General features: G+C 39.8%; 1 protein-coding gene across 1 annotated transcript in view; it reads right to left on the reverse strand.

Annotated features, from left to right (window-relative positions):
* Positions 1 to 17,000, reverse strand: part of WDFY2 (WD repeat and FYVE domain containing 2) — a 60,502-nt gene that overhangs the window by 14,250 nt on the left and 29,252 nt on the right. Inside the window, exons 2-4 of the mRNA XM_053971708.1 lie at positions 15,743 to 15,810; positions 10,591 to 10,664; positions 3,884 to 3,938 (exon numbers count right to left, since the gene is read on the reverse strand). Coding sequence (XP_053827683.1) covers positions 3,884 to 3,938; positions 10,591 to 10,664; positions 15,743 to 15,810 — 197 coding nt within the window. The remainder of the gene's footprint in view (positions 1 to 3,883; positions 3,939 to 10,590; positions 10,665 to 15,742; positions 15,811 to 17,000) is intronic.

Here is a 17,000-nt window from a genome sequence, read left to right on the forward strand (position 1 = left end):
AAGAGCTAGTTGGAGAGAGGATGGAGAGGCTGTGCCCAGAGAAATGAAGGAGCAGCAGCCAGGAGGTGCATGGCAAGATGTCAAGCAAACGAAATGGAGGGTCAGTGCTGTGCATAAAGGCAAAAGTCTGAGAAGCATGGCCAGTGCACAGCCACACAATGCTGGGAAAGAAGCTGTTCTGAGGGGTTACAACAGTAAAAAGTATGAGCAAACACCAAGACAGAGGTGGAAATTGCCAGGAAGAAAAAAAGGCTTAGCATAAGCAAGAAAAGCACAAGTGAAGAGGCTCTGCTTAGGGGAAAGCAGAAGGAAGGGCATGACATGAGCTAGCCTGAAAGCAGAGGGCCGGAGGGACACCCTTGAAACAGGCAGGCTGCACAAAGCATGGGGCAGAAGCAGGTCTACAAATCTGGCTAGGCAGAAAAAGTATGTGTCAAATAAATAAATAAATAAAACAAAGCACTAAACCAGGAGCTGTTATCTCATCCAGAGGGAGCACAGCAAGATAGATGGTCCAGTTGCAAAAAGCAGGGCAGAGAAGGCCAAAAAGAATGGGAAACATCAACAGCCATATGGACCAGCCTGTGAGGGGCTGGAGGGGCTGGAATCCAAGGGTACTGAGGGGAGGGAAAGGTTTCTTGGAGGAATGCAGGAGGCGTTGCCCAGGGAGAGAGCACAGGTTGTCTACACCTTCAGCTGGTGCTGTGACTGAAGAAGATGGGATGACGAGAGACAGACACACAATGAAAAAAATTAATTTCCCAGGGCATCCCAAGTGGCACTGATCAAATGCTTGCACTACTCCTCCTTATGCAAGGGAATGAGTCAGTGCCTGCAGGAGGCTAATGCCACAAGACCCACCCTGGAGTCCTGACTAATCCTGTGTCACATCCCCCATCTCTGCATTCAGATCCCTTTCAAGAAATAAGATTTCACAACTCCAAACACACTGTTGCAGCAAAACCTCCACAGAGCGTGTCCAGCCACGTACACTGCCAAAGCCAGGTTCCATAAGCCACCAGACCTGGCCGTACACCCCAACCAAGACCAAAGCACAGCCTATCCATGTTCTGTCGTTCTCCGTCACCAGAAGATCATTTAGCCAACATATTCATGGCCTTTCAAGACACAATAAATGTTCTTTAATCACTACAGCAGCCTCAGCTATTTATAATAACGCCTTACTGTGGGAGATGATCAAGAGCCCAGTCACTGCACAAGAGCACTGCTGACCATTTACAAAGCTAGCAAACACAAAACCAGCCAGCATGATTCAGCTAAAGCCACTTACTATCACTATTTAGCCACTTCGTAGGCTAAATAAAAGTTACTTGCTCTGTCTAAAATACTTTTGAAGAAGATAAAAGTCTTACTTGAAAACTTTTTCAAAGTAAGACTTTTAGCAAATGAACCACTAGAAGGCCACCATACCCAACAAAACCTTCTGTTCCTTTTTAATTTTTCCTTGCCCAGGGTTTTACCAAGATGCTTATACCAACCCCAAAACTCAGTATGGCCACGTGAGAAAGGTGCACTGCAGGAACAGGATTGTGGAGGGAGTCCTACTGGACCATGTGAGAAAGATACATCTCTGTTGGATCTTGATATACCTACCCAAAGGACTACAATGCTCTTCCCTGCATATTCTCCCAGACAGCATGTTGAAAACATGGCTCTTTCCTCCTTGCTGTGTGCCAGCTGGACTTTGGACCCAGTGAGGCCGCTGGTAAGCCCAGATCCAGTGTTCTGGTTGGAGGCAAATGTAGCAAGAGGAGCATGAAAGTGCCTAACACTGTGTGGACCAATGGAACTACAGGATCCTGTGACTGACAGCAGCTCACAGAGCACCTCACTTTTGCAATGTTTCCCCAGCACTCCAGACCTCCAGCATGGGCCCAGGGACCAGGCTGACGGGATGCTACACTCTTTCAGCAACACCTGGTATGAGAGTGGAGAATCCAGGAACATGTCTTTTTGGAGGGGGGTGGTGGGAGGCACTGTGCTGTGGAGCAGCAGGCAGCCCCTGGTCATTGGTGCCCTGAAAACAGTGGGGAATCTCACTGGGTTTTTTCATTTTTCCTGCCTTGCACTGTCAGAAAACTGTTCACTGCAATTGTGCAGGTGTGTGCAGTGAGACACTGGCACAAGCTGTCCAGAGAAGCTGTGGATGCCCCATTTCTGGAAGTGTTCAATGCCAGACTGGATGGGGCTTTGAGAACCTGGTCTAGTGGAAGTTGTCCCTGCCCATGGCAGGGGGGATGGAACTTACTGATCTTTATGGCCCCTTTCAACCCAAACCATTCTATGATCCTATGAAAAATCTTCCCATGGTGAGACAGGTAGGCTAGGAAGAAGGTGACTCTAGTTAGGAGTGTGGTCAGCTGCACCACCTCTCCACTGATGTTAGTGGACAATTATTAGAATCCTTTGCTTTCCAATATTTGGGGAATCTGAGCTCTTGGGTTTCCCCCCAGGACAACCCATGGATGTTCTCCATGACATCTTCCTATCCAAAGGCCTCCTCTAATGTTTGCAAAACATCTGGCATATTGCAGAAAGCCACAAAGAACAGTTTTAATTTTCCTTCTTCTTTAATTTTATGAAAGTTTTTGCCCAGACCTTCAATGGGCTGTCACAGCCAACAGGCTTTTCTGAAATACTGCCAAGAAATCCATTCCCCTTCTTCCAAAATTTTCAGCATTTTCAGTGAAGAACTCATAAAAAAGTTGTTCTCATGCATATGTTGTTCTGCATATACAAAAGAAAAGATCTCAGCTTACCCTCTTTAGTGCCACAATATTTAAATATGAAACTTAGCTGCATAAAACTTTGGTGACTGCAGAGCAATCACAAATTTGGATACTTAACACCTGTGCAGTCAGACTGCCACAACCTTAAGATTCACATATATATATTTTATCATCATTGGATATTTTTCTTCAGTTTTTACAAGCTAAGGAAAAACACAGGCATTCTGGCTTAATTTTACAACACACTAGACATTCATGAAACACTCACATGTTAGCCATGCTCTGCAAAAATCAAGATTCTCTTCATACCTTAAAATTTAAATGTTACAAAGTGATCCCCAGAGCATCCATTTAGAGATTTAAATTACCCTCTCAATCTTTCAAGGTTTAAATCTCAAAACATATGCATAAGAGTGTATTTAAAAATGTATGTGAGAAATGTCAAGCTAACATGTCAGAGGCTCCTATACAGAAACATAATGCTTAGTATATATGATACCATATAATATCATACCATCTCTTAGTCTAACAGCAAAAAGAAAAAAAAATTGTCATATGTATTTATTACTTTTATAAGAATATCTGTCAAAAACAGTGTCCTTTAGATGTTTGAAAAGGATAAATAGCTAGGTTTCTGAAAACATCACATTAGTGAACACCGGACTCTAATTAGAAAAGGTATGAACTGGCATTTCTTGACCTTTTACTAGGAGAGGTATTCACTGATAATCTTGTGGTTAATGGAACTGACAATTACTGAAATATAACCAGACTAACCCCAAAAGCTTAAGCTTTAAAAGATGGGTTAGTTCCCTAAGTTGTTTCAATAGATACACTGGATTACTGAAGATTGAAAATTAAAACTCATATTCCCCACATGTGGATGGTTTGTTGTCTACTGTGATATTCCAAAGGAACATTTAAAAGGAAAAACAGAACATGAAACAGCTCTTTTAAAAATCTTGTAACCTCAGAACAAAGCACATTATAGATCTATTGATAAAACCAGCATTTACATTAGTTAAAAAAAAATCTATCACTGTAAGGGAAACTTTTCCATTCATACTCCTTAAGAAAACATTAACAAAAATTAATGACAATACAAACCAATTAACATGGATCATGGGTCTTACCCTGGTAACTTTTCACTAGTGTCATCTTGTTGTAATCTTCTGATAAAATGAATTCCTGAGGGAGGGAAAGAAAAATCAACAGAAACAGGGCTTAGAGATGTAAAGTATTTGAGACTGTTTAAATTTGAATACTTTGCCTAGGTAAGCTCTCCCTGCTTCACAACCACAGCCCTATCTATACTTTTAATAATTTTGAGTACCTAAACCCCTGAAGTATTTAACTTTTTAAAGCTGCCTAAGACAATATTATGAGTGCTTCTGAATGGAATGGATAAAAGAGGAACTATTAAAAAAGAAGTCAAAAAAGCTGACAGAAATGACTGGCTGTGAGCTGAGGTGCCACAAAATAAGGAACCTGAGACCTGGTGAACATGTGCTGCTCAGGACTGCCAGGGCAGAAAGCTGCACGTGTGCGCAGCTGTGTGTGCCCACGTGTACGTTTGCGTATACACATGCATCCATGTGTGTGCCTACACTAACTACACCCCAACCTGAACACTCAGGAAATGCAATATAAATATATAAGAGACCTTCCAAATTGCTCAGTCCAGGCTAGGTACCAACAATACATGATAGGAATGGAATGCATTTCAGGTTTCTGTTAAAAAGCCTCTCAATGCTTCAGACAAACAGAAACCCAAACTTGTCTGTGTCCAGGCAAGAGCACACCTATAGGGACGACCAAACTCCTGTAACATCTCTCTGGAGGAAACACCTAAGCAAAGGGTAGGCTTTGTAGCAGCACTGCATGAAGTAGCTTTCAGAGAGCTGTCAGATATCTATGTACATACATCACATATTTAGAGAAACACAAAGTAAAAAATGAAGGAGTGTAAACCCACATAATTTTAATAATTTATAACAAGATACACAGAAACTCCCTGTGCTAATCTGCCTAGAGGACAGAAGTAAAACCTAACTCATTTAACCTGAAGTAGGATGGAAAACTAAAATAAACATTACAAACACAAGATAAGCGAATTTGATAAACATATCGTTGTGAAATGTTCATGTGCACATGCCAAAAGCACTAGAGAAAACTGGACTTCAGAAGCCTACACACTATGTTTAAGGCAAACCAAATGTTTAATGCAAAAGAGCAAAAGACATTCTAACGCCCAACAAGCCAGTATTTCCCCCCAGTTTCCAAAGTACAATTTAAAAAGAAGTCACACTGCATTTTCTGTTGGGTCACTGCAGGTAATCTGCCTGGCCTTTAGCACCAGAATTATTCAAACACATCACATCTACTCCTTGGCACCAAGGTGGAGAGGTTACAGTACTCATCTGTGGAACATCTACAGATCCCAGCTTCCAGAAGCACAAATGTGAGCGATTTGAGGCAGCTATGTATTCTGCTCTCTCTGTTTCTGTTCATAAAGTTGTTACAAATACATTCTCTTAAATTGCTCTACTTTATCTTCCTTTCCTTAATCTGCTCCAGCTCCCAGTAGGTTTCTCTGGCAGCTGAGGACTACAGTGGGGAGTGTTGCTTAAACAGCAGTAACAAATAAAGTCAGCTGGATTTCTATACCAGGGTCACCCTAGTTCTACAAACCACAGAAAGTTTAATATCTGCTATACCTTTCCAGCTACTAACAGGGGAACTTGTTTTCCTTAACTATGGCCTGAAGAATACTGTATCAGCACATAAAATGCTTCACCACAAAGCTTATTTGAACCAGGACTCTTTGCTAGAATGCCAGCTTTCTGCTATTGTTACCTAAAGAGAAATTGCTCTAATTGCTGCAACACTTGATGGGAAGATATGTCTGCCTTTCCCACCAATTTGGCTGTCCTTGTCTCTGACTGCAGTGGCACACAGATGCTGGTGACTTCAGGTGGGATGTAGAGAGTGGATTGCTTTCTCACTTTCATTTGCATTTTTCTCTCAACAAATTTGATGTTGCTATTCTGTTTTATGATCCAAAGAGCCCCACAGTTTCACTGGAAGACTGAAAAGGCTCTTGAATATCTCCATTATAATACAATAAATCAAACATGTGTGGTTTGTAAGGTGTCTCCAAGTATTGATTACCACTGTATTCTTTAATATAAACCACAACTATGTACTGTCAACACACTGCTCCATCCAAAATAAAGACAAATATAGTACAAGATAAACACAGTTTCAGTTAACCTAAATACTGGATATAATTTTTTTTTACCCCAAAGACTTCTTGCATATAATTTTCTTCTTTGCAAGCACATGATAATTTGTGATGTATTTTCTAATCTCTCTGCAGGTCTCCCTGCTCTCCTTTACAATCTCTTGTGTTCTTCCATTGCACTTATTGCCCTCTCCCTCTTCAGGCCAAATGCATTAGTTGTGTCACTAGACAGGTATTTTAGCACAGGGCACCTTGCTCAAGAAATTCATGCCCTATTGCACATAAAATGTGTCATCTGCACTACAAAAACACCGACTACATCTCTTTAACATTGTACCAGCAGAAGCTGTTTTTTTATCCTTGCCTACGTAGATGTTTTGCTCCTCTCAGAGCTGCTGACGCTCAGTTCTCATTAGGCAGCTTCTGGCTCTTCTTAATGAGCTGGAAAAGCTGGGGTCACCTACACAGCTCAGTCAGTGCTTGTTAACAGAACAGAGAAAGACTTCTGAGTCCTGTGCAACCCTTTTGCACAGGAGGGGCTGGGACACATCAGAGCGCTCAGGATGGTAAAACCAAACACCCTCCTTGCAGGGATTAAAGACAACTTTTCTGGCAAGATCACTCTTTATCCTTCAGAGATGGTTTTGGAGCTACTTTACTACCTTTTTGTCATACTTAAAACGTTAATGCTCAGTCTTCTTGCCTGTTTCAGGTGAGCTTATTATTACAACAGCAACTTGGTACCATGAAAGTTTTCACAAAGCACAAAGTAGAGTTCTTGAAGACTGTCAAAATCTAGCTGTCCACTGATGTACAAAAACTCACAACTATTCCTTTGTGCAGCACACCTCCCTCACACTGAAACACATACACCCACCACAAACTTCTCTGGAGCAAAAGACTTCTGTAAAACCTCATCCTAGAAATAGTATCAGCATCTTGTTTAAATAATTTAGAGTCCTTGGCATGGGGCTGGGTGACATGGCCCAGGAACAAAGGAAGAACCACGCTTTCCCAGAGCTTCAAGTATATGCCAACTGATGTATTTCAAAATGGAGAACTCTCCTTAAGCAACTGAATCCATTTCTGAGTTAATAATTTTTATAGATTAGTTATTAGCACAGCTAGTTCCCACCCTGGGGAATTTACCGTCTGCTCTTTGATAGATGATGCCATTTTGACAACACACTACATATCTCCTTATAAGCTTGACTTTTCCTGTTAACACAAGTGACTGACTGCACTCTCAGGTCTTCCAGAGAACAAAAAAACCTGCTTCAGAAATGGAAGAGAATGAAAACTCTTAAATCTTCTGTCAGACACTACGTCTATATCTGTTGGGAAAAAAAAAACAAGCCTCTATAAATAATGACAGCATTTTTACTTTATTTATTATATAATTTCATTTCATTTTCTGAGGTAAAAAATACTAAACTCCCCACAACAGCAGAGGGGAAGGTTGTACATCAGCAGATAGAGCCTGACTCAGTCTCAGGTATTCAAAATACTGTTAATGGTCAAACTTGTAGACAGCTGTACAATCAGATGAGGTGGAAGATGAATTTATCTTAATAAGTACCATCTCCAAGGACAAATTCTGAAGGGATTATTCTGGTGCCCTGTTGTCCTTGTGCCTCTGCTCAAAGTATGTAATAGCTTCGTACAGACTTAGGCATGGTCATCCAAAAAAAGATAAATTTAATTCATCTTCAGCTACCTAAAAACTAAATCCCTCATTTCAATCTCCCCAAAAATTAGAAAGAAATTTATGCCATTTCATAACAGTTTCTAGAAAAACTAACATGAGTGCATCCAAAGACAGTTCATCTCTCCTTTATTGGCTGCAGAAACTAATGCTTAACTTTATCTAGGAAATGAGTTTTTATATGGATGAAAGAGGTGAGAAGTCTCATCTTGTCAGTGGAAGTCTCCTGTTCATTGCAAGTGGAAGACCCTTCTTCTGTTTCTTGCGCTGTCTTAAGAGCCTTGCAGCCATTAAAGTATGGTTTTTTTCCAGTTCTGAACAAGGAATTTATGTCAAAGGATAAAGTCTTTTGGCTTCCAAAAGGGAGTTCAAGCAGTTCCTAAGATGTCATTTCTTCTCAAAAAAAGGTTTGCCAACTGTAAAATAACCAGATCACAGAAAGTTTTTGTTTTTTACATTAGGTGCCACCACTCTATAAGCAAGATGTTAGACAATCTTTACTCGAGATAATGGTGTGCTATGCTGCAGAAATGTTTGTGCAGCTCTCATGCTGAGAAGTGACAAAAGGTTAAAAACAATCTCTTCTTCTCAGTAGAAGCAGAACTTGCTGCCTTTTTGTTTCACAAAAGAGGTGGCCATACAAGCTCACCTCAGGTGACTTTGCTGGAACTTCTTTCTGTGCCAACAGTGCTGCCCATCCTTCTCAAAATGCAGAATATGCACTCCTGAGGTGCCAAACTTATAACCAAAATCCATACAGCTTACAAAAATTTCACATAGAATAAAAAGGGCAGTTCCATTTTCTTATCTCCATTTACACCTGAAAGTACTTCCTTGAACTGTAAAAAAAAAAAAAAACATTTAAGATTATGTGTCACCCTCATGACTATCAGCTCACAGCCCTTACCAGGAATCCTTTCTTTTTAGCCAAAGTGAAGGTACAGAGTAATTGTCAAGGTATGGTTGGATGGTTTTTTGTTTGGCCCTGCACCCAGCATACACAAGCGTGCTGGGCACTACAGAAGTGCTAATGTGGAGCAGCTGACTAATTCCCAAATATTTCAAGCTACTCAAGCAAATTGCCTGTACTTTCCCTTTGAGGAAATTAAAATAAGGGTACTAAGGTCACCTTGCTACAGTAAGTTCTCTTATTTTGTGGTCAATGTGCCCTGCTTACGTATTCCTATGCTAAACTAATCATCATGACTGGGCCCAGGAAAGAAAATTTATCCTTTCCTCAAGAGGGTGGTTGTAACCCACGTTCCAAGTACCTGGGGGTGTTCTCTACACCCCAGTATTTCTGGGATTTGAAAACAGGGCTCTCCTTGGTCATCCATTCCGAGCTCCACCACTTCTTTCAGCACATTACAGTTGTGGCTACTCTTACAAGTAAGTCATAGGTTTGCTACAGATGAAAACATTTAATCCTTTGTACAAATTTGTCGAGTGTGTTTTTTCCCTACCACACAAGTGCTTGCAGCTTACAGAAGACTAAATCAAGCCACACAGACAAGCACTTCCCCCTTCCTATATATTTGTATCCAGAAGGCTGGGAAAAGAAAAACCCAGCTTAGCAATAAATAGAATCTGCCTTAGATGTGGCAATATAACCCTATAAATATCCAAAGTCACGTGTAGGTTTATCACCTGCATATCTCATTTACCTTTTTTAGCTTCGGAATGGAAAATATTTGACCCCATTTACTCTGAAGCAGCCTCTGACTCTTCAAAACAAAATGCCCCCAAGATGAAGGGCACATCTCCTACCATGCCAGAGTATTTAAATACCTTATTTACAGTTGCCTTCACATTCCTAAAAGGCCTGGTGAAAACAAAAGTGCCTAGTAGGACCAGCAAATTTCAGCTATTTCAGAGTGGGAAGGAGAGAATTTCAGAGGTGCAGAGAATTCTCTGGAATCTGTCCCATCTCCTAGATACAAAAGGAAAAATCTCCTACAGGCATACAAAACTCTGCTACTAGGCATTAATAGCTTTATAGGTCAAAACCTTCACATCTTTGATGGCGCTTACAGACAACAGCTACAAAGGTCACATCCCCTTTCCCAAACACCATACTGGCTTTAGTGCAGACAGCTGCTCTATCACCCTGAAAACACTCATTCAGTTATAAGGCCCATAAGACAGAGATAACAACAGAAAAATCTGAAGTGATGGTAAACTGATCTTAAACGGGAAGAGGAATCTATTGATGAGGCATATGTGAAAAATACCTCTGAACCATGACTCTTCCACTCTTCCAAAGGGATGTAGCTTTTTATTCATCATCCCACAAGAAAAATCCAATTAATAAGGCAAACTGCTACCCTCTATCATATTTCTAACAGACACACTCCTCTTTTAATAGCCTACTTCCTTTCCACACATCTCTATCTCAGATGTTAATGAACCAAATCTCTCAGCAACCTCACTGCCAATTAAAAGCAACTCCTGTAAAGGCAGAGGAAAACAAAATCTGAACTCTGAAGTTTGGAAAAACAAATAGACATGGAGCAGAAATCCACCTTATGCCTCGAAGAAGATGATTTTTCCTCCTCTTAATTGCTGCTTTCAGAAAACTTTGGTATCATGTACTTAACAAGTCACTTAAATTTAATAAAACAACAGCTGTTTTTGTGTTATTTTTTAAAATATATGCAAATTAAGACAGTTTGTTGACTTGCCCAATAAATACTGTAATCCCCACTCAATCTCTTTGTGGCAGCTGGAATAAAATTTTTAATAATCTAACATTTTCTGTACTACAGATTTAATTCCACTATCATTAAAAATTCTGTCTCCCAAACACTAGGCAAAAATATGCTCACCACATCATCACACACATACTTCTCAAAAAGGAAGCATTTCAACTAGAAATCTTTGGATGTACTTACTGAGATTGTACCATTGTCTAGACCTATGGACAGCCTTCTGGTTTCCGGGTTAAAAGACATGCATGAACATGGAGCTGAAAAAAATGAACATGTTGATGAAGTTAACAAAACTGTGATTCTCATTTTCTTGAAGTTCTGGAAAGCCTAAAATTAGCTAACATGCTTTATGATGCTGTGCAGCATTTTGAGCTTACCAATAGACAAGCATTAAAATAAATGTGCTCTTGCAATTCATTCAACCTTATCCTATTAGGACATGGAAAAATAGCTATTTCTTGCTCCAGTTTCTTAATTTTTTTTCTTACTAGTTATCTGTAAACAAGCCTTTCATATAAGAGCAATGGTGCTGCTTTGATATAAGAGGCACCTGACATTTCAGTATAAGTCAGAGATTACTTAGCTGAATAATTTAGTTTCTTACATTTGCCTGAACTGTGCTGACAATAAAACAAAACACTACATTATGTCAGAGGCTTGCATCCTATATCTGCAGTAAGAAAATTTCCCAGTAGGAATCAACATATCAAGTAATATTAAGGACTGAGTTCAACTGTCTCCTACTCCAATTCCATCACAGACAGCACTATGACAGTATCACATACTATGGTCAAAATAAAAGTTTTTATCTGAAACTAGCCATTGCTTGATTACATTGATATTACTCTAAGAAATACCAGGATTTATCCTGAAATTGCACACAAGATGGTCACAGTATGCTCCCTCAAGGATTTGGCAGGATTTGTATCCATGATAAAAAACCAGGTTTCCTCGCAAGAATTCAAGAGCTGTGCTTGGTTTAATTGAAAAATTGTGAAGTTACATTCAGAAAGCAGGAATTGCTTTTACTGCCCAACACAGCAGCATGCAGCTGGGAATCCTGCTGTCCCTACAGAAACCTTCAGGAATTATTTTTCAGGAGCAATTCCCAACTGCAGTTAGAATAACAGTAAGTGTTATAAAGCTTTCTAAACCATATTCTTATGATAAATATAGGGTACAGTCAGATGCACTTTTAGTTCTGCTTTTCTCCCCCTCCTTGGTTTCCACTGTCCGTTGTGATTGCTTGCATATTTGTGTTACTAACAAGCTTGGAGTCCCCTCTTTTGCAGTACTGTATTCCAGTATCTTCTCAATTTGTGAAATGTCTCTTTTAGGACTAAACAGGCCATAGCTTAGCAAATCTTCCTTGATAGTTTAATTGGCAGCAAAGCTATACAAAGAAGAGTCAATGCTGACTGTCTAATAAAATTTGTTCCACCTTCAGTATTGACTCTCTCTTGAAATGTTTCCTGAAGGATAGGTAACCATCAACAGAAAGCCCATCAGATTCACATCTAGGCAGGCACCTCAGTTTATTTTTTTCCTGGAAGGGTTGAATGAACTGAATCAAAGAAAAGGCTTCAGTTCAAGGAAACTGACAGAAAGAAAACAATTAAATCAAGCCTAGTAACAGTGACAAAATTGCTCCTTCCTGTACCTCTCCCTTAGAAAAGGCAAACTGGAATCATCCCTTCCAAAGGTGGTGCATTACTATATATTGAGGCTTCTATGCCTGTAGCAGAATAAGAGTTGTAGGAAAAAAATGGACAGAAAACTCTCCAATTCTAAGCACAATAAACATCAAATAAGTTTAAAGGCACTTAATGCCAGAACAGGCATATGACACAGCAGCTTTTAAGTGCTGGACACTGTGCATACATTGAAAGAGCTACCAGTATCTCTGAATGCAATGAGCAGCTCACAGAGAAGTTGTCTAAGGTAAAATAATTATTTAAAGTATGCTTTTCCCAAACACTTCAGAAGCAAATGATGCAAGCAATTGCTTGACACAATTACAAAAGAAGTAACTTCTGAATTCCAGACCTGTGTGTACACAGTCATAGCGGTGTAAAGATATTTATTTTGCTATAATCATTTTCCCAAGGGAACTCTTCAGTAACATGTGCACTTAGAAAAATCATTATGTCAGCACTAAAATTATGTCCATACCAGCTACACTGATATAGTCAGTCGTGCCACTTGTAACAAGACTGCAGCAGCTTACTCTGGTAAAATTAAGACAATATACAGGTATTTTAGCACTTAGGCACATTAAAAAGAGGGGAAGAAAAGAAAAGGAAAAAATAAAACAAAAACCTGAAACCTGAAGCTTCTGAAACATTTAAGAGTCTTTAAAAAACATACCCAGGAAAAATAACAGCACTCTGAAGGCTCTCTACTTCAGAACCTAGCTATGATTTGGATTTCAGACTGGAAAAAGATTGATCTGAACTACCATGGAAGACAAGCAGGATATTCCTGATGCATAAGTCTGGCTGTAGTCTTTTCTTAAATACAGGGCAAATACACACTGATTTTTTGCCTTTAGAAAATGAAATATGGAGGAAAATCCCAATTATATATTTCATGCTCTCAAAAGCGTATCACCTTTATTAGAGGCTGACAGAATCAGAAGAGAAATACAGACTTTTTCCCTGCAATTTCTGGGACACCGCTCTGAAGTGCCTAAACATGGCAACAGTTTAGGACCAAAGGAGCATGTTTTGCATTGCAGTTGTTTTACCCTCCTGTTCAAAGCAAAGTGTTAGTTACGAAAACCATCATAAGACAAGCAGTGTATTATCTTCCTCAAAGACTGGATACTCCATTGTTCACCAGTACAATAAATCCTTTATTCCATTCCACATCTGTAATAGGGTTTTTTGGTTGCATTTAGGTCTTTTTGTGTGTTTTAGTTTTGTTGGTTTTTTATTGGAAAAGTTTACTTGACTCTTGACTACAATTTCTTTACCCTTCATAGATTTGTGTCTGGTAAGCTGTTTTTTAATCCTGTGCCTAAAGTGACAAATCTAACAATGGTTACACACGTAATCAAGAGTACACATCTAACCAGGGTTACACATTTACAGAGCTCTGTTGTTAATCAGCTGTTGAGACAATGCTGGTGTGAAGGAAATGTATTAGCAAGGTTTCAGCTAGAGCTCTTTTCTTTCTCATGGGCTGGAGATGATGATCAAAAATATGGTCACTGTGTTGTCCAGAATTTTTTGACCATAGAATCAGGCAGGACATAAAACTTTCCCAATTAGGAGAAACCCTACCTCTAAGCTCAGAAGAGATCTATAATCTTGGCCTTTTTTTACCATTAGGTATTTAATGATTTTGACATTCAGAATGCATTGATGACCCTGTCTGGGTGCAGAACTTGACCAAAGCACATCACTGAGTCAACCCAGCTCCTCATCTTTCTCATTTCCCAGAGGACCTAGTCTGCAAACTCAGTCATTAAGGCTACCCAATATCAAATCATAAAATAGATTGGGTCACATGTCACCACAGTCAGTCACAACTCATGTTAATGGGGTATCTATAGGTAAGACTGCCACTCACAGCTTGCTAAGCAGTACAAAGGCACCATTGTGCCTACTACATTTTTACACAAAGAAACTCTCAGCAGTATTGTTCTTTAAACAACAAAAGCCAGTATGAACCTAAAGCAGAACACCATCGAAAAGGTGATCAACACAGAAACAGACAAAACCATCATTTCCAGTCAAGTGCAGACTTGTGCAGATTCTGACTCAGAGCCCTTTCTATGATTTCCAAGCTTAAAGGCATGACTGATTGTAATTGCTTCAGTTGTTAATTATACCTGATGATTCTTGAAATTGTTGAATAACACAATATAATTTCAGTATCACATGCCTCAGAATCCTACCAGCCTATGAAGTAAAGGAGCACTGTCAAGTGTTCAGATTTATGAAGGAGCTTTGAAATAGTCCCTCTTCAGTGGAACTGGATCTATTCCATCACTTCCACTGAAGCTGTTATTACTGGCAATAACACAGCTTTGCTTAGACCAGAGGAGGACCTAATGAGATTCAAAAATGAAAATGTATGCAAAAATACCTCATGGAAAAAGAGAAGTATCAATGCCAAATAGCTAGAAAGGCCATTTCATAACAGTCTGGTTGGGGAAAGCAAACCTCTTAGGGACAGGTCAAGCGAACTCAGGCCACTGAGTTCCAGACAGAGCTCCAGAGACTGCCACACCATTAGCTAGTTCCCAATACTTTCTTGGGCAAAATCTTGAGCAGAAAGTACCTTTGAGAATTGACTTGTTCTTATGAGCTACTCCATCAACAAAGGAAGATAAGGGGTCGTCCTCTCTACCAAATTGTTTTCTTAAAGCAGGCAAATACCATGGCTGCCCTAGAGTCACAAATTGATGATTTTATATTAAAACTTACACCTATTAAATATTTTAGCTATCATGGAGACAGATGTCTCTTCCAAATCTACCTATCTTAGCTTAAAATAATCCTTTCTCCAGACAGTATGAATACCTCCATGAGACCTGATACATGCTCCCCAGTCTGGATTTAAGGTCAGCTTTACAAGCTTTCCAAAGACAGGCTAACCCAGCACATCCAATTGAAGCTGACTGAAGAGCATTAGCATATGCCTGCCTCCGATGACCTACAGAATTATATTCCTGCACTTAGTACAGGGGTTACAGCAAACAGCAAGGGCTATCATTTCTTCAACTCTCTCTCTTGGAAAAATGGACATTGATCTGCAGTTTCTCAAAGCATGAACACTCTCCTTGGGAGAGGAGACATAATAGAGGGATCCATCAGGGAAATTTGGTTTTCCATATTTAATTGCAGAGCTAGAATGATTCTGCTTCTAAACTGGAAGAGCTGCCTTCCCTGTCTAGTATCCTCTCTATCACATTAGCTGCCATGGAATATTAAGTTCTTACCAAATAAAACCATTTACCATTGTACTCTAATGGACAGAGCACACACAAGGAAGGGCAGAGTGATTTATACCGGAGACTTACAAAGCTTTACAGGCTCCATTAGGGGCAGAATGCAAACCACATTTTGAGTTCCCACATTTTAAAACCTGTGTTTGCATTAAATGCTCATCCCTTGCTAACATGTCTGTATCATTTTCCTGCTGTAATCTCTGATGCCTCTCAGAAGCATTAGCATGTAACTTTGTAAAGCTTCACTGGTACCAAGAGGAGTGTGCAAGAATAATGTTTGATACAGAGATGTAAGCATGCAAATGGTCATAAGCATGAAGCTTCATCAAAACTACTTTGCAAATCCACAGTAGGTATTGAATATCTCCTCATACTTACATGGCATTGCATGGTATATACTGGGCCAGTACTGCCCACTGTCTCTCTTAAGCCAGACACGAACTGTTCTGTAAAAGAAAAAACACAACATACACATGAGGAAGAATTAAACAAATAATCACAACTGAATGAAAGCAAAGTGGTCATGATGAATGTATAAGATGTTCTTCAAAATTCAATTATTTTGCTGAGAGGGAAAGTAAACTTGTGAATTCCTACACCAGCCTGATATATCAGCCTCAGATTAACCCCTGTAAGGTGATGAGGGTAGATGACTCCTTGGTTCCATTCAGTATTCAACAACTTGGCTGAACATATCTCAACAATATTTGGAAACTGCTATGGCTTTTAGTTCTTTGCTTTACAAGGACTTGAACATGACTGTTCATTCATGTGAGAATTTGGGGCACCACAGGTAGCCCAGTAGAACATTCCTGTATCAGCACTTCCAGTCTCTGCAGAAACCTTCTCCCTGCTCTCAGGGCAGGCCTTGGCCCATCTGCTGCCTGTTGTTTCATTGTTCTGCTTCAGGAAAACCTCTAAGAAAAAGAAGGAAGTTCTGAAATTTTCAGCTGCTTATTACTAAGATTATGTCCAATTGTGCCAAAAATGACCTCTTCAGCTTCAGGACCTTTCCCTCTCCTCCTTGCACATAGAGTGCTGTATCAGAAGAAGCCACTGAGAACAAAGAAGCCAAACTTATCCTTCTCTGAAGAGGATGACCAATGTTACAAGCAGCCTTGCAGGTCTCCTCTGCCTCATCAGTTTGGAGTCGATGTCTTTGAATAGAAGCACTTAGAGCCACACAGTGCTCCCCACAAACACATCAACAGTTTCCTCTCTCCTAGAAGAGATGTATCTCAGGATTCCCAATGTATCTCAGGACTACTTTTGCTTTCTCATAATCATATTATACTGTCAGATGCCTGTTACTCAATCCATGCCCTTCAGAGATTTGAGACATTTGTTGCCTGTTTCCACAGCAGAGGATCTGGACTGATGCACCATCTGGGTCATTAAATATTTATTATTTCAGCCCTCATTGTCATTTGCTTCTTTTGGTCCAATCTCTGAGGCCTCCTTATAATTGATGCTCTCTCTTAACTTCAGTTCATCAATTAATTTCATCAAAACATGTCTAGTAACAGTGTCAATAGTTAAAGCAGCATTAGCCTCTTACTTGTTTCTGTATAGCCCACTGTCACCTCACTTACAGCCCCCTGTAACCTCCCTTACTGTTCCTCTAATCCTTATATCT

The sequence above is a fragment of the Vidua macroura genome, chromosome 2, assembly GCF_024509145.1.
Source record: "Vidua macroura isolate BioBank_ID:100142 chromosome 2, ASM2450914v1, whole genome shotgun sequence".
NCBI lineage: Eukaryota > Metazoa > Chordata > Aves > Passeriformes > Viduidae > Vidua > Vidua macroura.